A 24,485-nucleotide genomic window follows, 5' to 3' on the forward strand; every position below is an offset into this window, starting at 1 on the left:
ATTTCTATTTTGACCTTGACCTAGACCATAACTCTCGGGGCCAAAAACACAATCTCAGGAAATGTCTCTATAAACTCTTCCTATATACCAAATTTGGTACCAATTAGAAAACCCTTACTTAAGTTATTCAAAACCAACCCTTTTTCTATTAATAGTAACCTTGACCTTGATCATAGGGGCCTCAAACGCATTCCCATAAAAGGTATCCATAAACTCTTTGCATATACCAAGTTTGGTCTCTTTATGTCAAACATAGCTAAAATTATTCAATACATAAGGTGATTTTGACGCTGCTCTAACACCAGCCCGCCCGAACAATGACACAGGTCATTCAAATAACTTGTTTTCCCTTTATGAAAATGTGGTTAGGAATATAAAAATGTGTCAAAAGAAATTAAAAGAAGAGTTAAAAAGAAAAAAAAAACATTCAAGGGCAATAATTTGTATTTAGGGCTAACATGAAGTTATGTTCCTTAGTGTAAGATGGTTGTCAATAATTCTGTGAAGTATTAAGTGCATTGAATGAAGGTATAGAAGTTTTTTTATTAAAATCCCAACTTGTCCTTAAACTTTAACTTGCCCTAAAACTTTAACCTAAGTCAATCAGGGGCCATAACTTGTACTAAGGATAAAATGAATGAAGGGTATAGAAGTTATCAATAAATATATCAACCTGCCCTAAAATTTTAACCTTAGTCAATCAGGAGCCATTATGTGTATAAAATATGATATGGAGTTATCTTACCTAATTATGTGATGGCACTGAACAACTGTGTAAAGTATTAAGTCAATTGAATGAAGGGTATTGGACTTATTATTGAAATTCCCAACTTGTTCCAAAACTTTAACTTGCCCTAAACCTTTAATCTAAGTCAATCAGGGGCTATAACTTGTATTAAGGATAAAACAGAGTTATGTAACCTCATTGTGTGATGGTCCTGAACAAATGTGTCAAGTATTAAGTTAAATGAACGAATGGTAGAGAAGTTATTAATAAATATCCCAACCTGCCCTAAAACTTAAACCTAAGTTTGATAGTCAATCAGGGGCCATAACTTGTATAAAGGAGTTATCTATTCCCATTATATGATGGCCCTGAACAACTGTGTGAGGTATTAAGTCAATTGAATGAAGAGTATTGGACTTATAAGTGAAAATCCCAACTTGCCCTAAAACTTGAACCGGACACCGACACCAGAGCAAATAGTATAGCCCACCTTATTCTTAGTCGAGCTAAAAAAACACAAATGTGATAATATATTTATAACATGTGTTTTCTCTTCAAAAACAGTGAAACAAGGTTATGACATCACCACAAAATATATGTATCACTTTATCGAAAATACTTCAGGCTTGCTATTTCATCGATGTTATGAATCAAGACTCATTTTCCTTTTTTTTAGCCAAAATAACCTTGACATTGATCTTACCTACACTACACACAAAATGTATAACTTTAACAAATACTCTTTTATTATGTTCAAATATTCAAGAATATTTTAGGTTACTGATCATACAACTTGTATTTCTATATTCTTGACCAGTGTTTGTGTACAATTTTGATCAGATTCAACATACCGGTCAGGTTGCGAGAAAAACAAATTGCCTTGTGTTGACTTGATGTAGTGTCAGCTAAAGCATTGAGGCAGGTTGTTTCGTTAAAAATCAATTGGTCCTTTCACACTTGCAATGACAAGTTTTTCATTTTCAAACTTTCTTCTAGCGTTTATAGGGAAGAGCACTGTGAGGTAGAAGTGAAGTGCTGGATCGTCACCGATTGTTTTCAGTTCAGGTATTGTGATGAGGAGTAACTCAACTGTTGAAGATCAAGTTGGAACAGTTTCCGCATTTCATACCTACTGCTGCGTTTGATAACAACCTCAGCTGTGCAAAAGTAGGCCACTTGTGTAAGGGACTGGCTCTAACATAGAGGACATTTGTCAAGGTCCATTTACTTGTTGCCACACTCTAAAAAGATATGAAAGGAGTTTGTTATGATATCATGATAAGTGAATGTAGCACTGAAAACCTAATAACATGAAACATGAGAAATAAAATAACTCTAAACATTAAACTGAGGTGAAGTTGTTAGGTTTCAAGGTTGATTTCATAAGCTTTATTCGAAATGTGAATTGACAGGTAATTTGCAATTTGATGTCAATTCTGAATCAGGTTATAAAAATCAAAGATTGATGCATGAATTGCAGAATAATAATTAAGATTAAGTATTTATATACAAGTAATGATTTCATTCATTTATTCAGCTATTGAGTTAAGCAATTTTGTTAGAAAAAGTGAAAAAATGTTATTAATTTTTAGGAAGGCTTGTTTATAGGTCATGTATTTTGTGAGAAATAAATATCAAAATGATGTCTAAAAAAAGATTATATTGTGAAATAATGTAAGCTTGTAGAGTTAATATTTTTTAAACATTATATAAAATTGTGAATAATTGTAAATACATTCAATTATTTATTGAAATGCATTGAAACATCCATATGTTTTTGTTTTATTAAAGGTTGAATGTTAATACCAAAAGCAATGCTATTTAAAGTTGCAGTTAAAAACTTAGCAAAAGATTTGCCTAGCTTTAGTTGGTTTACATAACAACACAAAATGCAGAAGGTTTGGGATTTCATTTTCAATATGAATGCTGGCTATTGTTCTGAAACCATAAAGTTAACAGGAAACTAAGAGAGAGAACAAACCTCATTTTGGGCAGCGGGGCAGCACTGATATTTGTGGGCTGAAGAATACTCATTTCTTGGAACTCCTCAGTCCTGGCCCATTATTGTTGGCCATTTTTTGCAGTTTTCATCTTGAAGATGAAGCCCTATCTGTTCAATATTTACAACTCTTGTGGTAGAAACTGGAATGTAGGATGATAAATATAAATATACATTTGATTGAGACATGTTTATTATTTTAAACTAATGCACCAGTCAATTGTAACAACGACCCCCAAGGTCCGGGGGTATACCGGGGATAGCCGGGGAAATGGACCATGTTTTTAACTTTCAGGTGGCCCTGCATTGCCGGGTGAATGGGATGGTTATGTCTTCGCTTTAAATATAGCAGGGAATGGGCCTTACCTAGGGCCCTTGTGGTGCGGGGGCCGGGGGGCATTTGACGAGATTAAACCATCTGTTCATCCCCGCAGGACGGGATTTTAGCCAAGGTTGGCTAGACCTATGGTCAGGGTCCTCACTATTCCCCTGACCGGGGGGGGGCGTGGTTTCAATTGACTGATGCATTAGTCTAAAATAATTTATATAACTGGTGCATAATCAAAACGATGCAAAAATTTAATGACTACGAACAAATCACCTTAAACTCGTTACATACAGACTGACATGCAAACTTTGCGCATGCATTACAAAGAAGGGCTTGAAATATCATCCCTACCATTGTGACTCATTGAGTTAGACGCGTTAATGTCCAAATCGAACGTTTTTGTTGCGGTATTTCACTTCGAATCACCCTCTCGCAATTTTGACCTTGACCGCACACTCGCCTATGTCTGAAATGCAAGAAGCGTTTTCATTGGACGGCTATAATTCCTGGTTTTAATGACGCAATTTGGAAAAGCCTTCAAATGTTGTCCAAAATGAAAGTAGGAATACCGCAAAAAAAAACGTGCTACTGTTTAAATCGAAAGACACGAAACCTGCTTTTAAAATGATAAATATAAAATAACAATAGTTTTTCAGTTCACTATGTAAAAAGAAAATGAAAATACCTTTCCCCAACCGCCAGCGTGTTGACCTCGATATCCCTAGTCTACTGGACGCTTGCATCTGACCCGTACGTGTCATAACCGGGTAATCAGATAATAGACTAGTTCACCGATTTTCTAAGATTATTGTAAGATACATTATGCGCATTCGTGGTTTATTCTTTTATGTAAAAATATTTAAATAAAAAAGAGGAGTTTTCTCAACAACTGTGCATTTATGATATTTTTTCTCTAAAAGAGTTATTTAAAAAAATCTCTGGTTTTAATTTGCCTTATATTTTCAAAGCTTCACATATTAGAAGATTACCAATCTTCTATTGCAAAATCGAACAGAAACCAGTCTAATGGCGAACTGCTTCGGAATTATCCGAGAGCGGACGGTAAGAAACGGCGCATGCGCGATCAAAAAAATGAAAACGCCGCATGCGCAAGCCCATTGCACCAGGGACACTTCAAAAACAATCAATATATGCGCCGGGCGCCGATGCGCCCGCGCAATTATTCACAAGTATTGCCTAGAAATGTTCCAAAATGCGAAGTCTTTAGCCCTGACCAACTGACCCATGCCGATAGGAACAGTTCATAGATTGAATTGATGGTAATTATTTCGAAGTAAATATTGCATTTTTATATTAAATGTTGTTTCATTGCTTTAAAACGTAACATTCAAGTCTTCAACCTATGATCTTGAACATTTTCAAAGAATCTCGGTGTAGAGGCAACGAATACCACATGAACAAAAAATAATATCTAGCATAGTAATTTAAGATATAAAAAGTTCTGGTCAATGTTAGATCGCAGAAATGCATGAAACAACCAAAAGTATTTAAAACAGACAGCTAGACTAATGCAAAGGGACAATGTTGATGAGACAGTCTTCAGGATGCAGACAAATAATGCCAAGATGTGTACTTTCAGAAGTCGTCAGATGAAAATACACAAATCCAGCTGACATATAATAATAACTACGTGTTATAATCAGCTTAAAGGCATAGTTAAGGGAATGTTTGGCATGACAATTCCCTGCTGTGCATCTCCTCTTTTATTGCTCTGGTGTCCCAGTAGGGGTCATTTCCTGTCTATTTGTTTATTGGCTTAGGACTATTTAGAGTTGACACTTTTCCAAGTAGATAATCTCGGAGGTCTGATAAGCAAAACAAGGCGATTAAGATAAAGATCAATACACAGTAGTTGTGTACTGTGCACGTTTTTTGTTTGTTTTTTTAGTGGGGGGATGTTGAGGTAGAAATACCGTGTTTTCTGTACCTTTCTTTCCAATTAAACTCGGTATCCTTCATAAGAACCATTGTTTTCGACATTTAATCATCCATTATGATATATTAAAACAACTGTAATAATTGTGGTAAATCTTATTTGGTAGAAAGAGTGGAACTTAAATTTAAATTTAAACAAGACGGCCATGATGACCCTAAAACGCTCACCTAAGCAAAGGGCCACAACTCTGTGATAAAGAATATTAATAAACATGTTGCAATTTAAACATATCTTTACTGATGAAGATGCCTTGTTTTATATTTGTAAAGTGTCATTTAATGAAGCTACCTGTAAAGTTTCATTGAATTTGGCCCGGTAGTTTCAGAGATTTTTTTAAAAGCAACACAGTAAGTTGGCCATTTTGTTCTTGTTGTTGATGATCAATCTCAATGCCTTGTTGTTTTTTTTTAGAGGGTCATGCAATGAAGGTTTCTGTTAAGTTTCAGTGAATTTGGCCAAGTAGTTTCAGAGGAGTTGTTTTTAAAAGCAAAACAGGAAGTTGGCCAGATTGTGGTTGTTGTTGATCAACCGTTGTGTTTTTGTAGGTTACCCAAGGAAGCTTCCTGTAAAGTTTCATTGATCTTGGACTGGTAATTTCAGAGATGTTTTAAAAAGCAAAACAGGATGTCGGTCATTTTGTTGTTGTTGTTGTTGATCAATGGTGATCCCTTGTTGTATTTTTGTAAAGGGTTACCCAAGGAAGCTTCCTGTAAAATGTTATTGAAATTGGACTGGTAGTTTCAGAGATGTGTTTTAAAGCAAAACAGGAAGTCAGCCATTTTGTTGGTGTTGCTGTTGTTGTTTATCAATCGTGACCCCTTGTTGTATTTTTGTAAAGGGTCAGCCAAGAAAGCTTCCTGTAAACGGTCATTGAATTTGGAGTGGTAGTTTCAGAGGTGTTTTTAAAACAAAACAGGAAGTCGGGCCGTTTTGTTGTTGTTGATCAATCGTGACCCCTTGTTGTATAATATATTTGTAGAGAATCAGAATTAGCAACAGCATTATAAGCGGTTGTCGAAGCGTCCTTCTTTTTTTTTAATAACAAAAGGAACATCAGATAATTTAAGAAACTCAAGAAAAATGGCATTTCCTACCAATATAGACATATGTTCATTAAAAGCACGTCTACCACGTTCCAGGTAAACCATTTCAGCTGTTTTCACGTCTGTTATCTAAGTTATAAAGGACGACGACAACGAATACTTCAAAAGTAAACAAACGAGCTTATTCAATACATTTAATGTCTTATATATAATTTGCAAAAGAAAACTTACAATTTACAAGTATACGAATGCTCTTAAAAAATATATACTCATTTAAGATACGTCTCATAAACACATAAAAGGTATTAATGTCCACATTCCTTAAAATGCATGTTTAATCGTATGCTTATTTCACACGTGTCAATGAAATACTCTTTCAATAGCAACCTTACTTAAGTGAGAATTACATGTATACTGAAATTATTTTAAAAGTATGTATGATGGTAAGAAAAGAAATATATATATTACTGGAAGCTTGGATACTCAACGCCCTTTTTCTATGAAAAGGCATAAACCGTAACACAATGAGCTGGGTAAAGATCAATGGTTAAAGCATTACAATATATAAGTTGCAATGATATGGGAAAGTTTGAGAATTGAATTATATATCTATATTTCAAGTTTCATTTAAATGCCTTTAGAACTATCCAAGATTTAGCCCATACAAACACCCACTTTCAATAACATATCAGGTTAGAAAATAGCTTGGAGATAGCTGAACATTTTCAGGGCAAGATTATGATTCCTTTCACTTCACTTTCCTTCCTCTCATTGTCATCTATCTATTTTTCAAGATTTCTTTCCAGCTCATAATAACTATTTTCCAAGATATGGACCGAATAAGAACCGAAAACATCAGGTACGGGGATCTGACTTAAACATATGTTGAACAGGATAATGGTTCGTGTGCACTGCGCTTCCCCTCATCTCAATCAATCTTTATTTAAAGGTTCATTTAAATCATTTCACTAATTTCAGAGATATGGAACAGATAAGCATCGATTATGAAAAAAGGTTTCTTAATCAATATGCATACCGGATTATGGATCTTGTGCACTGCACTTCATTTCATTGCCATCTATCTTTACCAATGTATTACAATGCCATCAGTAGTTTTAATTAAAGTTATCGCCGGACAGGGTTTCGAATGGCATACGGAAGTATCGACATAGGACAAAGAGGCGACTATATCCTCCTCACTTCGAGGAGCATAATAATATTCAAGGTTCCCCCTGGGTTCTAAAATGCTGTCGCCACTTTTTTGCGAGAGGATAAGGGGGCCGCGAAACAAGAAACAATATCAATCTCTTCTTAAACGTTTTTCAGGTTTTCGAGTTTTTATGAAAAACTTAAGACTATAGATAACCTAGCAGGGTTATCGACGGAACTGTTAATCTTTTAATGCAACGAAAACGATTCACCAGTTTTATGAGTCCATGTATTGCAATGGACACTCCGTACATTACCTGTATACATAAAATATGTTTATTAATGATATCAGATTTGATTTTAAAGGGAATATTTTGGGTATAACACGTGTCGCTCTGATCACTTCCTTACGACAACACAACACAAATTGATTTTTTTATATGGGTTGCTAGGTAGAAATATTTGATCATCTATAATAAAAATGCATGCAAACAATAACAGGTGCAACATTCCTCAAACATTTGCGTTTGTTTCGTCAAACTTAAATTAGACGCCACTGTGATGCCCGTGCTATCCAGAAACAAACTTAATTCCACTGAGATCAAAACACTTTTACATGAATTCCCTTGTATCGTTTGTTTCTTTAGTGACTATATGTTTAGTAATGTTCATATCCTCCACAAATTAATTAAGAGTTGTACAGTGACACGATCTCTATACATGTACATGTATGTACACTCGTGAATGATCAACTATTCAACCTTTAATATGGGTTCGAGTACGACTGCACCAAGCAGGTAACTATATGGTTATCATAATCTGAAAGCTCTCAATCTTGAGCTCAGGATCTTATCCTGAACATTGTAATCAAAGTACACCGGCGTCAAAGCCACTGCATTATGACTGCGCGCTTGCTCTTTCAATGCGATAGAAAATAAATGGCCAGAATTTTGAAACATCTACGCTCTTGTTCTTTGGAAATATTATATGAACTTTCACATTTGAAACATCCTCCTGAAAAATGATAAAAACATTTATAACAATCATAATTAAGTTAAGTCTCTCATATGCATATTATTAAAACTATTAAAACACACAAAGGTTATAATTTTGAGCACGATTCTATTGATCTTTCATGAAAAAACAAACATTAATTTTGATTCCCTAAAAATACTAATCATGAAAGCAAATACATATATGAACCATCTGCTTATTTTAATCATTTTTGCAGAATTGCTTTTATTCTTACATAACTTGATACACCGGATACGAGCTATAGTTTCTAAAAAAAAGTAGCACCACGGAGCGAGCGCAAACTCTTCTTCGTCTTATCTTTTCTCTCTTTCATTCGTGTAAGGGGAATATATCGGTAATTACTAAAGCCAGAGTTATGGACCTTTACTATACATGGGCCTATATTTACTGACACTATGTAAACCATGTTTCTTCGGAATACCTTGAGCAATTATGAGTAACGGTCAATATTTCAGTTTTTCCATTCTGACTCCGACGACACCATGGCTATCAAAACACCTAAACATTTTCTTTGAAAACCTGACAAGCTTAAAACGGAAAAAAATAACTATATCCTTCTTTTACGTTCTCGGGCATAAGTTTTCATCATTGACGAAGAAACCATTTAAAAGAATCTTTTGGCCAAAAACATACATGTTTGTTACGAAGAACTGCGTCTATATGATCCAGGCTATGGTTGAAGTCAAAGAAAACATGTTTAAAGCGTTCTCTCTCTGGAACCTTTCTACGGAGTTCTTCAAGTTCTGTAACACAACGTGGAAGGTCAGTTCTGTCCACAACCAACCTCTCTGACATCTGAAACAGGTATCTATACATTGACTGTAAAGAACAATGAAAGTTGTTCTTGGTAAACGTAATTTGAACATTTAATGCATTGCATTTGACTATGAGTTAAAATTACAAACAAGGCAATATAACCACATTGGGGTAGGCTATAAAAACAGCAATGCCTTAAACAGGCATGAAACTAATAAGTACGCCAAGGCTCTAAAAAAAGCAAACTTTCTTTTTGGAATCATTTGTGTTTTTTTTTTCAAAAAGTTACCGTTACCGGATCAGACAGACAAACTTTCGGTCGCAACGAGTTCACTATTTTGAAAATGTCTTGAACATCGGTTGGTAAAACAAAGATGCCAGCCACATCATAGTTCTTCAAGTCAATTTTCTCAACACTTCGAATTTGTGCAATCAGTTCTCTTCGAGCTATCCAAGCTGAAGATGCCTGTTCAAGAGAATCAATTTCCTTCAAATGGACTTCGCTGGGTCCATGTTTTACTTGTATGCTAACAGCAGCAGCATAGACCTTCAATTGATCCTCGTTTTCAACGAGGTATTTGGTAGATTCATCATAGCCTGTAATAAACATTTTTAACCTAGTATACTCTCTTCCAGTGAGGTACTTTATGAAATCATTCCTTGTCGAAGATCCTTTTTAATTTAGGACACAATGCGTGGTTTTGACGAATGGCATATCAACATCATAACTTGTCATTTTGCTGGTGGTTCAAATCATGAATTATCAACCTAGCTTGATTATCAAAATATTATAATGTGACAAACCTTGTTCGAAGCAATTCTTCGCTACGACGGACGATTATCGGAATATTAATGTGACCACAGTTGTTCAAAGCAATTGTGGCCGACCACGACAATGGGCATTATTTATATCATAACAGATCCAATATACTCAGGTAAGCTATAAAAATAATAAAACAATTAGCTACTATACTCACTTAGCATTTTTCTAAACAAGTTTTCCTTCAGCCTTTGACAATCATCAAATTTATTCAGGCAAATTGATTCAGACGTTACTTCTCCGCCTTTTGGTTTCTTTATCTCGAATTGAAAGGCCACTTGGAAACTGTATCTATAGGCCAAAATGCAATCTTTTCCCGAAAGATTTTGAAGTGAAAGTATAGGGCTGCCAAGGCTTTTCATCTCAGTATTTTTACAGTGTTCAATATATTCTGTAAGGAATGAATGCAAGGTGTTTACTGTCAGAAAGTTTCCATAGAACAATGTGTTGGCGATGTCTTCACATCTCTTGCAATCTTTATGTTGGTACAATTCATGTTTGGTTTCCACGGTTGCCGTGAGTGCTTTGATCAATGTACCAATATACTTGCTTTCTTTCTTTTTAAAGTCCACTGAAGATGGTGTAGTCGTATTACTACTGTTGAACTTCACGACAGTTTTGCCCGTTAATGCAGTTTTTATTTCGACATCACCATGACAACAATCTTCAAAAAGGAAAATTTTGTCAACAGATTTTAACTGCTGTATTTCATTGCACAATTCAACGTCTTTCATCAATTCGTTTTCACTCAGTTGGAAATAGCCTTCCATGGCTGCAATTGTTGATCCTGTCACACTCTCAAGAGGACCAATTGACTTCTTTTCGTTCTTTGCAATTCCTTCTTTTGTCTGGAAGCCATGGTGACCCGAGTACACCACTAAAAGAGTTTTGAGGCTTTTCTCTTTCAGTTTTTTAAAGGCATCTTGAACTTTGCCCCACAGCTTATTGTCTTCCATGTCTGGTTCATCTGGAGTAACAACTTCAATGCTTTCCTCCCTGTTGATTTTAAATAAACATCATTTTGTCTGATTGTGTGTGAATTTGTTCATTTTGTATTTTAATAATAGTTTATCAAATTCAATACAGTCTAGTTTGAAGTTCGACTATAGTTAGGTATTTTGGCCGGCAATCCAAGTATTTATATATTATAAGTGAAAATGGTGTTCCTTATGTCTATTTAAATTAAAAAAAACTATGCTTTTCTAAGGGCTTGTTTCATAAATTGGCATAGGCGAGGTAGTTTTATGTGTTTGCCTGTTCAAGTGCAGTTTATGTTGTTGAAGTGACAATATAAAGGTTCACTGTTGTTTTAGTTAACTTGATGAAAAACCAAGTGGCGAGAAAATACATTGTGTACAGTATAAATTCAGACATACGAGATCAATTTAAAATTGTGCCTATCAACGGCTGTAATACTGAATAAAGGCAGTGCAGAATAAACACCAACACTCGGTTGTTCTGTTCCCCTTCCTGTCAAACAAAGGGCACACTACAGCTTTAGTATTCACTTAATATCTTTTTAACATGTTAGTTTGATGTTCGATTAAGAGTTTGCATTTGGAGGACGACAGCGACATTAACGCCACCAAGGCATTTTATTGGACAGACGAGCTAAAAATATACCTGATGCACATGATAGGAACACTTCTACTTGTGATAACCTCTTTTAGTCTATGCACATCATTTTTGAAAGCATCTGCTACAAGTTTGTCTTTGTCATTTCCTGCAATCAAAATGGCTCCCCAGTTTCGCCCTGGAATGCAAGAAATAATAGGATATTTAAGTGCAGTTTAAAAACTCATTATTTCACGAGTTTAATCTAATTTCCTCTTGGTTAGGACACAAATAATGTTTTCTTCCATGGAAACAAACTAGGTGTTACAGACGAGGTGATAATGAATCAATATGAACTGGGCCTTGAATAAATCTACCCAGAGCATGTTCTTATTGTTCTGTAATGATGAATGATAATAATTTAAGATTAATGAACAAACTTTAAAGGGCAATACTAGTAGCTTACCAATAAATGGTTGAACCTCCGTTTCACAAGTGTGACAAATGATTGGATTCAAGAAGGAATTTCTCATGCAAGATGCGCACACGTTGATATGCAACATACACGTATCGTCATGTTTCAGAAACTCGCTTTCTTCAGCTAATGATAAAAACACAATGTATGACATCAAGCTCGACTTTGAAATCCATGATAAATGATACACAAAATCGAGAACTTTTTTCTTCCCTGGTCAAAAATAGGTTTTAAGGTTTAGTCAGACTATTTTCCTAAATCTCTCTCTATCAATTTCTTATAACAATTTCCAAGAGAAGGTTATTCTGTTTTACTTGATGTTGAAGACCGTTTTATTTCATATTTAATGTGTTTTACATCTTACGTAGTAACATCTGTCGGGCGCATAACATGGATGTTGACATTTTTCCAATTATGGAGGTTATTTTGGAATATTCTAGTTTATCTGCAATCTGATGTATATTTATGTATTCGATAGCCATATGTTATAACAATAATCAGAGTTCATTCTTAGTCGCTCTATAGCACAGGCAAATGTTGTTGAAGGGATAAACTGGTAACCACTGCTAATACTGCAGTTCAGCTCATGTTTTCCCTTATTTACACCAGAAAAAGGACATCCAACCACCATGGTTTAAGCATCTGTCAGTTATTTGTAAGATTTTAATCTGGTAACTATTTTACAAATAACAGATAGAATGGTTCCTTTTGTATTTACTTAATGCTGAAGAACTATAAGGGTACCTCAAAAACCGCACACATACAGTCTCATTTTGTTGTAACCTTATAATATATGACCCCTTGTGTACGTATGTATACCAAAGCATTTTTGCAATCACGCTAGTCATTGTCTGAAATCATCAGGTTGCTGGGCTTCAGAGAACAGTTCTGGTATTATATCTCTGTCCAACTATCATCTTTTTGATCTTCCAATTAGGAAGCGTCACATAAACCAAAGTCTGACTTAAGTCTGGTCTTAAAAATCTATGAAAATCGAATGTATCAAGTCAACGCAACATGTTCAAATGTCTTATTCAGGAAAGTATTTACGCGCCCTACTGAAAACAGATATAAAAGCAAAATCACAAACAAATTATCACCAATGTTCTTCCAGAAGCGATATGCTGCATAGTCAAAGTTTTCTTTGCCCTCCTTTACGGTGCTTGATTGAGCAGCTTTAAATATCTCAATCTATTTATTACAAATTAGGATGCACGTAATGAATGAAACTCCATTTTTATTAGTCAATACTTCGTAAACGTTTATTTTATTGAATTGGCAATGGAATTTGCTTACATCAATACACAGTTTTAATATTTACAGTGTATATGAGATATTCTCATTCAAAATCAAATCATTCTTTTAGTTATGCATCAAAAGCTTCAACTTTTTTAGGTTTAAATGTTAATAAAGAATTCACCAAGATGTTAAAATATAGCTTTTAGATAAATGGGCAAATTCAAGTTTTGGATATCATCAATGAAATTACTATTTGAAGAGCACTCGTTAGAATCTATGGGATTCGCTGAAGTTTGGCTTAACCAAGGGGTTGTAAATACAAAATATTTTATACACACATTTAAGATGAGGGCTAGAGATTGTTTCATGCAAAAATGGAATGAAGAATTACGAGAGTCATCAAGAGCGTCAACATACATACTATTTGCAAATTTTAATTATCAGTCATATTTAGACACCATACAAAACAATAAATTCAGAACAGCTTTAACACGACTAAGAGTAGCTTCACACAGATTAGAAATAGAAATGGGCAGATGGCACAAACCCCAAATAATAACAAGAAATGAACGAAAATGCCAACTTTGTAATACACTTGAAGATGAATTCTATTTTCTCTTAGAATGTCCTTTATACCATGAATTAAGAATCTTATACATTAAGCGATATTATTGGCGCCATCCAAATATTCCTAAATTCATCGAACTGATTTCGAGCGAAAATGTAACTACTATTATAAAACTATGTTGTTTTGTTTATAAGGGCTTTGAAATGCGTCAGTATAGACATTAGATACTTTTCTCCACTAACTATTTTTCAGTATTTCAAGCAAATGTGATATAACTTTACTTTGTTTATACATTATGATTGATTTTGAAAGTTGTTCTATCGGAAAAGTTTATATACTGTACATGTTTATATTATATGTAACTCATGGGCTGTAAGATTATAGTTAATAAAATCTTCTTCTACTCACGGACACGATGAAAAGAAAAACTCACCAGCTTGATTTACTAGACACACTTCGCATTCCTTCCCTGGATTTCTGCTCCACCTTTGTGCACCAACTTCTCGCATTAGTGGCTTTATATTTAAAGAAAGAAAATAACTTATACAACAAAAATTTGGGTGTTAAAATATATTGGTAAAAATACGATATGTAGCCAATTAGATAAAATTATGAAGAGCAAAGTAGTTATGCAGCATTTACCAAATATAAGATTTTAACATGGCTATATCCTCTGCCGTTGTTTTTAAGAAAAACAAGAGCTGTCACAGTATGTGACGAATGCCCCCGAATGTGACATTGACCTACGAACAAGGCCAGTACATGAACAGTTGATCTTGCCTTTATGTGTCAAATACATATGGCAAGTTATTTTAAATTTCCTCTGAACATAAAAAATACCACCCATACTTGACAACCTACACTGTTATGTCCTTATATTCAGAATTCCCTTGTGAATAAACACTTATTGTATCTTTCACCTTAGAGGTAGGGAAATGGGTCTTGCACAGGACACGTCGTCTACGTATGTAGAACATATGTAGCAAGTTATTTTAAAATCTGTCCTTACAAGGGAAAGTTACAGCCCGGACACGACAACCTATACCCTATGTCCTTGTATGCAGCACTCCATTGTGAATAAACACTAAGTGTGACCTTGACCTTTGAGGTAGGGACACGGGTCTTGCACGCGACACGTCGTCTTGGTATGTGAAACACATGTGGCAAGTTATTTTAAAATCTGTCCATACAAGGGACAGTTACACCACGGACACGACAACCTATACTCTATGTCCTTATATGCAGCACTCCATTGTGAATAAACACTATGTGTGACCTTGACCTTTGTGGTAGGGACACGGGTTTTGCACGCGACACATCGTCTTGGTATGTGGAACACATGTGGCAAGTTATTTTAAAATCAGTCCATACAAGAGAAAGTTACACCATGGACACGACAACCTATACGCTATGTCCTTATATGCAGCACTCCATTGTGAATAAACACTAAGTGTGACCTTGACCTTTGAGGTAGGGACACGGGTTTTGCACGCGACACGTCATCTTGGTATATGGAACACATGTGGCAAGTTATTTTAAAATCTGTCCATACAAGGGAAAGTTAAAGCCCGGACACGACAACCTATACTCTATGTCCTTATATGCAGCACTCCATTGTAAATAAACACTAAGTGTGACCTTGACCTTTGAGGAAGGGACACGGGTTTTGCACGCGACACGTCGTCTTGGTATGTGGAACACATGTGGCAAGTTATTTTAAAATCTGTCCATACAAGGGAAAGTTACACCACGGACACGACAACCTATACTCTATGTCCTTATATGCAGCACTCCATAGTGAATAAACACTATGTGTGACCTCGACTTTTGAGGAAGGGACACGGGTCTTGCACGCGACACGTCGTCTTGGTATGTGGAACACATGTGGCAAGTTATTTTAAAATCTGTCCATACAAGAGAAAGTTACAGCCCGGACACGACAACCTATACTCTATGACCTTTGAGGTAGGGACACGGGTCTTGCACGCGACACGTCGTCTTGGTATGTGGAACACATGTGGCAAGTTATTTTAAAATCTGTCCATACAAGGGAAAGTTACAGCCCGGACACGACAACCTATACTCTATGTCCTTATATGCAGCACTCCATTGTGAATAAACACTAAGTGTGACCTTGACCTTTGAGGTAGGGACACGGGTTTTGCACGAGACACGTCATCTTGGTATATGGAACACATGTGGCAAGTTATTTTAAAATTTGTCCATGCAAGGGAAAGTTACAGCCCGGACACGACAACATATACCCTATGTCCTTATATGCAGCGCTCCATTGTAAATAAACACTAAGTGTGACCTTGACCTTTGAGGTAGGGACACGGGTCTTGCACGCGACACATCGTCTTGGTATGTGGAACACATGTGGCAAGTTATTTTAAAATCTGTCCATACAAGAGAAAGTAACAGCCCGGACACGACAACCTATACTCTATGTCCTTATATGCAGCACTATATAGTGAATAAACACTATGTGTGACCTTGACCTCTGAGGTAGGGACACGGGTTTTGCACGCGACACATCGTCTTGGTATGTGGAACACATGTGGCAAGTTATTTTAAAATCTGTCATTACAAGGGAAAGTAACACCACGGACACGACAACCTATACTCTATGTCCTTATATGCAGCACTCCATTGTGAATAAACACTAAGTGTGACCTTGACCTTTGAGGTAGGGACACGGGTCTTGCACGCGACACGTCATCTTGGTATGTGGTACACATGTGGCAAGTTATTTTAAAATCTGTCCATACAAGGGAAAGTTACAGCCCGGACACGACAACCTATACTCTATGCTTATATGCAGCACTCCATGGTGAATAAACTCTAAGTGTGACCTTGACCTTTGAGGTAGGGACACGGGTTTTGCACGCGACACGTCATCTTGGTATGTGGAACACATGTGGCAAGTTATTTTAAAATTTGTCCATACAAGGGAAAGTTACACCACGGACACGACAACCTATACTCTATGTCCTTATATGCAGCACTCCATAGTGAATAAACACTAAGTGTGACCTTGACTTTTGAGGTAGGGACACGGGTCTTGCACGCGACACGTCGTCTTGGTATGTGGAACACATGTGGCAAGTTATTTTAAAATCTGTCCATACAAGAGAAAGTTACATCCCGGACACGACAACCTATACTCTATGTCCTTATATGCAGCACTCCATTGTGAATAAACACTAAGTGTGACCTTGACCTTTGAGGTAGGGACAAGGGTTTTGCACGCGACACGTCATTTTGGTATATGGAACACATGTGGCAAGTTATTTTAAAATTTGTCCATACAAGGGAAAGTTACAGCCCGGACACGACAACCTATACTCTATGTCCTTATATGCAGCACTCCATTGTAAATAAACACTAAGTGTGACCTTGACCTTTGAGGTAGGGACAAGGGTCTTGCACACGACACATCGTCTTGGTATGTGGAACACATGTGGCAAGTTATTTTAAAATCTGTCCATACAAGAGAAAGTAACAGCCCGGACACGACAACCTATACTCTATGTCCTTATATGCAGCACTCCATTGTGAATAAACACTATGTGTGACCTTGACCTTTGAGGTAGGGACACGGGTTTTGCACGCGACACATCGTCTTGGTATGTGGAACACATTTGGAAAGTTATTTTAAAATCTGTCCATACAAGGGAAAGTTACACCACGGACACGACAACCTATACTCTATGTCCTTATATGCAGCACTCCATTGTGAATAAACACTAAGTGTGACCTTGACCTTTGAGGTAGGGACACGGGTCTTGCACGCGACACGTCGTCTTGGTATGTGGTACACATGTGGCAAGTTATTTTAAAATCTGTCCATACAAGGGAAAGTTACAGCCCGGACACGACAACATATACTCTATGCTTATATGCAGCACTCCATGGTGAATAAACACTAAGTGTGACCTTGACCTTTGAGGTAGGGACACGGGTCTTGCACGCGACACGTCGTCTTGGTATGTGGTACACATGTGGCAAGTTATTTTAAAATCTGTCCATACAAGAGAAAGTAACAGCCCGGACACGACAACCTATACTCTATGTCCTTATATGCAGTACTCCATTGTGAATAAACACTAAGTGTGACCTTGACCTTTGAGGTAGGGACACGGGTCTTGCACGCCACACGTCGTCTTGGTATGTGGAACACATGTGACAAGATATTTTAAAATCTGTCCATACAAGGGAAAGTTACAGAGCCGGACGGACGGACGGACAGACGGACGGACGGTGCGATTTTAATATGCCCACCTTCGGGGGCATAAAAATCTAAATACTTACATGATGAAATTGATGTGATCCAGGAAAAATGTTAATGTTTTAACAACAAAAGTTTCCAATTAGTAGGTCACTCAATGAGATACAGTTGTTAAGTTATATGGTAATCCATCAATGAATAAGTAAGTTATAGTGCGGACAAGAGCATGTGTACTCTGAGCTCTAAATGTCTCCTGTGACATTGACCTTTGAGGACTGGACCAGTGTCAAGGTCACTGCACACCGTCTCAATGAGAACAACATTTATACCAAGTTATATGGTAATCCATAAATGCATAAGTTAGTTATAGCCCGGACACGAAATGTTACGGACAGACAGACTGACGGACGGACGAAGGGCATTCCTATAATCTCCTGCCCACTCCGTGACGGGGGATTAAAAAGATTTTAAAGATGTTAGTGTTTTGACTGTAAAAGAGTGTATGGTAACTTGAATGAACAAGCGTATGCTGTCGAGATTATAAAATGCGTAAATGCTGTTTTGAATATAAAATGTTTTTATTTTGTCTTGAATGTAAAATGTATACTTTATGTACGATGTATTGAATTGATGTGAGCTGTTTTGAATGACAACTGTTTTCGTTTGTGTTGTCATGAATGCTGAATGTTGGTGTTGTTTTGAGTGTTTAATATTTGTATCAGTTTTTGAGTAAGTGTTCTTAAGACCGTCATCGAAAATCCGTAAATTGAAAATGTCGTCTGCTTGAAACGCCCTGTCTTTAGTTGAAAAAAAATCCAATTATTAATATTTAGCAAAATTGTGTATTGTAGAGCGCAATTTTATATAAATACCACATATCAGAGTAAAATCAAACTTCTAAGCATTCAGATGTGTGAGGATTTTTTATATCTTATAACTAATTCTTTTTATGACACGCTGTCAAACTCACAGCTTATCCAGGGACAACAAAATGGTCCTGAGGTTGCGTATTTGTTTGAAAGGATTTTAAACGAAGATGATAAAGGTCCATAACCGTTAATATAACCAGAATAGGATTATTATGAGAACATTGCGACCACTGAGTATCCCCGGTGGAGATAAGTGGACAGTCAACTATCGAATTGTGATCTTTAAGTCATATCTACGGGAAATATTTAGTTAAGCCCATGAAGTGCTCAATAACAAAACCTATAATAAGATCCTATACTAATTAAATTGTGGCCTGGCCTCAAAGCAGATGTTTAAGATACTGCAAATCATGTCAATACTTGTCTGATGGAAAGGAAACCTTTCCAGAAAATAACAAAAATGTTCAATTACAGCCTATTTCTGCATTGGGCCTTTTCCCCACAGTAAAATGTCATTTGAATGCCAGTGGAATACCAAAACATTCAGGTCGTAAACATAAACACACTGGTATGCGAGTATAATACCACATAATACCAATGCATTACTCCTGCATTTAAGTGGTAAACATGTGTACATTATATAAATGCACTGGTATTCCAGTAATAATCAATACTGGTATGCCACTGGTCAATTTTATTCTAGTGGTATACCACTGGATTTCCAGTGATAAAGGTGACAACGAGATTGGAATAAGGCAAAATTCCAATAGACTTATTTTTACCAATGGTATATCACTTGAAAAAAGGTTCCATTAAAATTTGATTTGATATTATATATGTGTGTATCTAAGATACTTATATTTGATGTTAGAAAAATAAATTATAGAATCAAAATGCGGTAGTTTTTGTCATACAACTTTAACTTTAATAACCATGTTGTGTATATACAACTGATTGGCATTTTATTATAGTCATTTAATCTCCGCTGTTAAGACAGTGTAAAAAAATAACACTGACTAAAAACTGGTATAATCATTAATAGATGTGATTTCCATCCTCTAATCTAATCTTCTTACCTCCCCTAAAAAGTCCATTTATTGTCTGAATTACTGACAATATTCGCAAAATTTGCCAAAACAGACACGCCGCCTATTGCTACTGGTCGCTTACATCAAAGAAAAGTAAATATTCGAACATGTATGTGACCTTCTTCTAGTATCAAGTGACAAATTATCATAATAAAATGTTAATTCCAAAATATGAAAAGATAACCACATATCATCCTCCCCCCTCCGACATTTCGGGGGGTGTTGTGGGTGTGTTAAAGACGTTCAAAACATGAGAATGAATAAGTGTCTTTATTTTCTTAATATTTTTACATTTTTTATTATTTGTGTTGTAAATATTATTATGTATTTTCATTATATTGTATATGTTAAGTACAAATAAATTTCATATATATGACTTCTTTTCTGCCAATATTTTACCAATATTTTCATGAATATATGTTTTATGTCGAATTACAAATTTCATTAAAACTATTGAAATAAAACAAGAGCTGTCACAGAGACAGCGCGCTCGCTATTCTGCCGCTTTTCAGTGTAAGGATTGGAAAGTTTTGGCGAAACGTGGATCACTGTAAACTTAGATTAGATTTCAATGCAAAAGATGATGTATTTGCTGAGATATTATCATAAATGTGGTAACATGCAAAGTTTAAACCAGAATTTCTAAGTCCTATAATAAAGGGCCATTATTTGCAAAATACAGTTATCTAACTTGGCTATTCAAGTAGGTTGGGTGGTTGAGTACCATTGTATAAAGTCTCAATACAATACATGAAGTAGTTGCTGAGATATTAACCTATGTGTGCTAACATGCAAAACTTTAACCATAATTTCTAAGTCGCATAATAAAGGGGCAAAAATTATATAATATGCAAGATAGAGTTATCTTTCTTGATTAATTAAGAAGGTTGAATGGTTGAGAGCCTGTTTATGAAGTTTCAATGCAATACATGATGTATTTGAATTGCAATGTCGAATAAAAAAGGGTCATAATTTGAATTAAATGCAAACTAGAGAGATCTTACTTGGTTATTTAAGTAGATTGGATGGTTGAGTACCATTGTATAAAGTCAATGCAATACATCAAGTAGTTGCTGAGATATTAACCTAGGTTTGCTTACATGCAAAACCTTAACCAGAATTTCTAAGTCAAATAATAAAGGCCCATAATTTGCATTAAATTCCAAAAAGTGTCATCTAACTTCATTAAATTAGTAGGTTAGATAGTTGGGAATACATATCTAAAGTTTCAATGAAATACATGATGTAATTGCTGAGATATTGACTAAAATGTGGTTACATGCAAAACCTTAACCAGAATTTTTAAGTCGAATAATAAAGTGCAATTATCTGCATTAAATGCAAGCAAGATTTATCTTACGTGGTTAATTAAGTAGGTTGGATGGTTGAGTACCATTGTCTAAAGTCTCAATGCCATAGATCAAGTAGTTGCTGAGAAATTAACCTATGAGTGCTAACATGCAAAACCTTAACCAGAAGTTCTAAGTCAAATAATAAAGGCCCATAATTTGCATTATATTCCAAAAAGTGTTATCTAACTTCATTTAATTAGTAGGTTTGATAGTTGGGAATACATATCTAAAGTTTCAATGAAATACATGCTGTATTTGCTGAGATATTGACTTAAATGTGGTTACATGCAAAACCTTAACCAGAATTTCTAAGTCAAATAATAAAGGCCCATTATTTGCATTAAATGCAAACTAGAGTTATCTTACTTCATTAAATTAGTAGGTTAGATAGTTGGGAATACATATCTAAAGTTTCAATGCAATACTTGATGTATTTACTGAGATAATGACTTAAAGTTTCTTACATGCAAAACCTTAACCAAGGTGTGACGCCGACGCTTGGGCGAGTAGTATAGCTCTCCATATTCTTCGAACAGTCGAGCTAAAATGTGAGCATTTCTACTGTGTTTATTAATTTAAGAAAAAAGTAAAAATAAGGGGCCGAAATGTCTCAGTTGAAAATCAGGAAGGGGCCGAAAAGTCCCAAGTTAATATCTTAAAGGCGTCGAAGCGGCAAGGCCGAAATGTCAGAGGGGCAATTTTGTAAGGGGCCAACTTGTCTCGCGTCCTTTATGATCCACGTCTTATTTTTTTTTCTTTCAAAATATTCAAAAGCGCTAAAACTAGTAATGCTTCATCGTTTTAAAGGACGTTCACTGTGTAAGACTTTTTGTTGGGAAAATACCATTTAAAGAAGTCGCGAAAATATATGACAGTTTAAATTTGTGACGTGTGGCTGCCTTCTGTAAATGGGTGATTCAGTGAAGAAAAAAAGAACTGCACTTCTGACCGGGAGTACTTTCCCACCAAACTACTGTGAATTCTTTGAGTTATCACCTATACACCAGCAAATTCATTTTAACAACTGTAATGTGTTTTTTTTGTTATTTTTTTTCAGTAAAGTATGTGCTACACATGCACAGGTAATTTGGATGGTCTGTATGTCGGCAATTGTTCCAAATGAATAGTGAAATGGTCACATTAAAACTGTCTGGACATAACATATTGACAAGAACCATAGAACATCGCCCAAGCTTATCGTCAAATAACAAAAACAGGAAACGCCGCAAAGCAACGAAACCAGGTTTTCAATGATTGACAGAAGAACTTCAGCCTGTGTTGTGAGAATTAAAATTAAGTTGATGTGTGTATGTATGTATAAGAACATGCCAAATCGGTTAGAGGATATACACAGTAACAGTGACCTTGACCCTAGGGCCCTATTCGCAATCCCATGAAAGGTCGCAATAAACTCTTTCTATGTACCAAGCTTGGTCAAGATATGTAAACCCTGACTAAAGTTATTCAGTTTCAACCATTCTTCTATTTTTAGTTACAGTGACCTTGACCCTAGGGACCCCAAACGCAATACCATGAAAGGTCTCCATAAACTCTTCCTTTATACCAAGTTTGGTCAAGATAATTATGTGAACCCTGACTAAAGTTATTCAGTTTCAACTGTTTTTCTATTTTTAGTAACAGTGACCTTGACCCTAGGGACCAAAACACAATCCCATGAAAAGTCTCCATAAACTCTTGCTTAATACCAAGTTGGGTCAAGATATGTCAGCCCCAACGCAAGTTATTCAGTTTCAAACGTTTTTCTATTTTTAGTAACAGTGACTTTGACTCTAGGGACCCCAAACGCAATCCCATTAAAGGTATCCATTAACTCTTCCTATGGACCAAGTTTGGTTAAGATAAATCAACCCTCACTGAAATTATTCAGTTTCATAGGTGAGTTTGACGCCGCCAGGCCGCCCGCCCGAACAACGACGTTTGTCATTCTAATAACCAGGTTTCACTATGTGAAAACCTGGCTAAATGTTGATTTAGGATTGTTTGTTGAAAGCTAGGGTACGTGCAGCTGACGTCGCACGTCTTTTCTGTGTTCATTCATGAACGGACTGTATTGCTTCTGCAAGCATGTTTGATGTCGCTTTCGGGACAGGCTGGGGTCAAGGAGACCTCGTAAAAGAAGTTCAAGCGAAGATTAGTTTATTCAACTTTATTGTGACTTTATCTCGACATGATTGTTACATGGTCATCCGAAAGCTTGTAGATCAACAAAGAACTGCCACCAGAATCAAGAATTTCGGTTTTGACGGCCTGTATGTGCATGAAGGCAGCACGACTTCGTGATAGTTGCTGTTTCAAACGGCATTTCGTTGACTGAGAGTCACGGTGCAGCACATCTGAATTGGGTTCGCCATAATGTTGTCTTGACTACCAGATCATATTCACAGATAAATTAAAATTTAATCTACAAGGGGCAGATAGCAGGATTTGTGTATGAAGACGGAAGGGTGAACAGCTGACCCTGCTAACGTCATCTACAGCGATCGGTACTATGGTGAAAGTGATATGATATGGGGCGTGATTTCACACAGTGGGAAAACATAACATAAAACATTACTTGGTAATCTAAAAGATGTTTGCTATTGTGATGAAATCATCGCTCCCGTTATTTTTAAGAACACAGCCAACCCTCATGCTGACGTTTTACAGCAGGATAAAGCACGTTGCCCCACTACCTTTACACATGATATTCTTGCGGGACATCTCATCGATTGGCCTGCAAATTCACCTGATTTCTCACCGCATATGTTGGACTACCTAGCACGTTAGAGGAAGCAGAGATCAACATCAACAAGGTGGTGGACCTTGAGGCTATTTGCACGAGGAATGGGTGGGAGCACCACTTCATGTTATAAGGGCACAAATGGAATTAGTTGGTATTTTCTGTTTATATTGTTAACATATGTTGGGTATTAAATAAACTATGTGGCAAGTCGATTGGTTGAACTAAATATTTTTATCTCCATTTTTGTACAAAGTACTGACTAAACCTTTCCTTCTGAATACATTTATATGGAGATTGCAATATGAAAATGCAAGACCAATAACTTGGAAGTAAATGTTGCAATCTGACAGATCATCAAACTTTCAAAAGAACACCATGGTCATACTTTCTGGAAAGGAATTGTTAGGAAATTCTTGAGCATGAGAGGACAACATGCTCAAGAAAAGAGCTGAGTATTTTTGGTCAACGTATGACAATTTAGGGGCCATTACACCACAGTAAGTATCACAATTTGTTTTTGGTGAAACTCGTCAAGGTATTATTTCAAAAACA

General features: G+C 36.1%; 1 protein-coding gene and 1 long non-coding RNA gene across 4 annotated transcripts in view; both read right to left on the reverse strand.

Annotated features, from left to right (window-relative positions):
- Positions 1 to 1,343: 1,343 nt before the first annotated feature.
- LOC128229740 (uncharacterized) lies at positions 1,344 to 4,037 on the reverse strand. Its single transcript, XR_008260123.1, has 3 exons — positions 3,406 to 4,037; positions 2,709 to 2,869; positions 1,344 to 1,968 (listed from the first exon to the last, which is right to left on the reverse strand). It is a non-coding gene; the product is annotated as an uncharacterized LOC128229740 (long non-coding RNA).
- Positions 4,038 to 6,234: 2,197 nt separating this feature from the next.
- The window catches only part of LOC128231463 (serine/threonine-protein kinase PrkC-like), a 48,395-nt gene continuing 30,144 nt past the window's right edge, over positions 6,235 to 24,485 (reverse strand). For 2 of the 3 annotated variants that reach the window (XM_052944321.1, XM_052944323.1), the window contains 7 exons: positions 14,084 to 14,165; positions 11,835 to 11,969; positions 11,438 to 11,567; positions 9,972 to 10,810; positions 9,284 to 9,591; positions 8,872 to 9,033; positions 6,235 to 8,217 (listed from right to left, as the gene is read on the reverse strand). In XM_052944321.1, coding sequence (XP_052800281.1) covers positions 8,101 to 8,217; positions 8,872 to 9,033; positions 9,284 to 9,591; positions 9,972 to 10,810; positions 11,438 to 11,567; positions 11,835 to 11,969; positions 14,084 to 14,165 — 1,773 coding nt within the window. In that variant the 3' untranslated portion in view covers positions 6,235 to 8,100. The remainder of the gene's footprint in view (positions 8,218 to 8,871; positions 9,034 to 9,283; positions 9,592 to 9,971; positions 10,811 to 11,437; positions 11,568 to 11,834; positions 11,970 to 14,083; positions 14,166 to 24,485) is intronic. The other variant, XM_052944322.1, reaches the window with a different exon arrangement.

The sequence above is a fragment of the Mya arenaria genome, chromosome 4, assembly GCF_026914265.1.
Source record: "Mya arenaria isolate MELC-2E11 chromosome 4, ASM2691426v1".
Taxonomy (NCBI): domain Eukaryota; kingdom Metazoa; phylum Mollusca; class Bivalvia; order Myida; family Myidae; genus Mya; species Mya arenaria.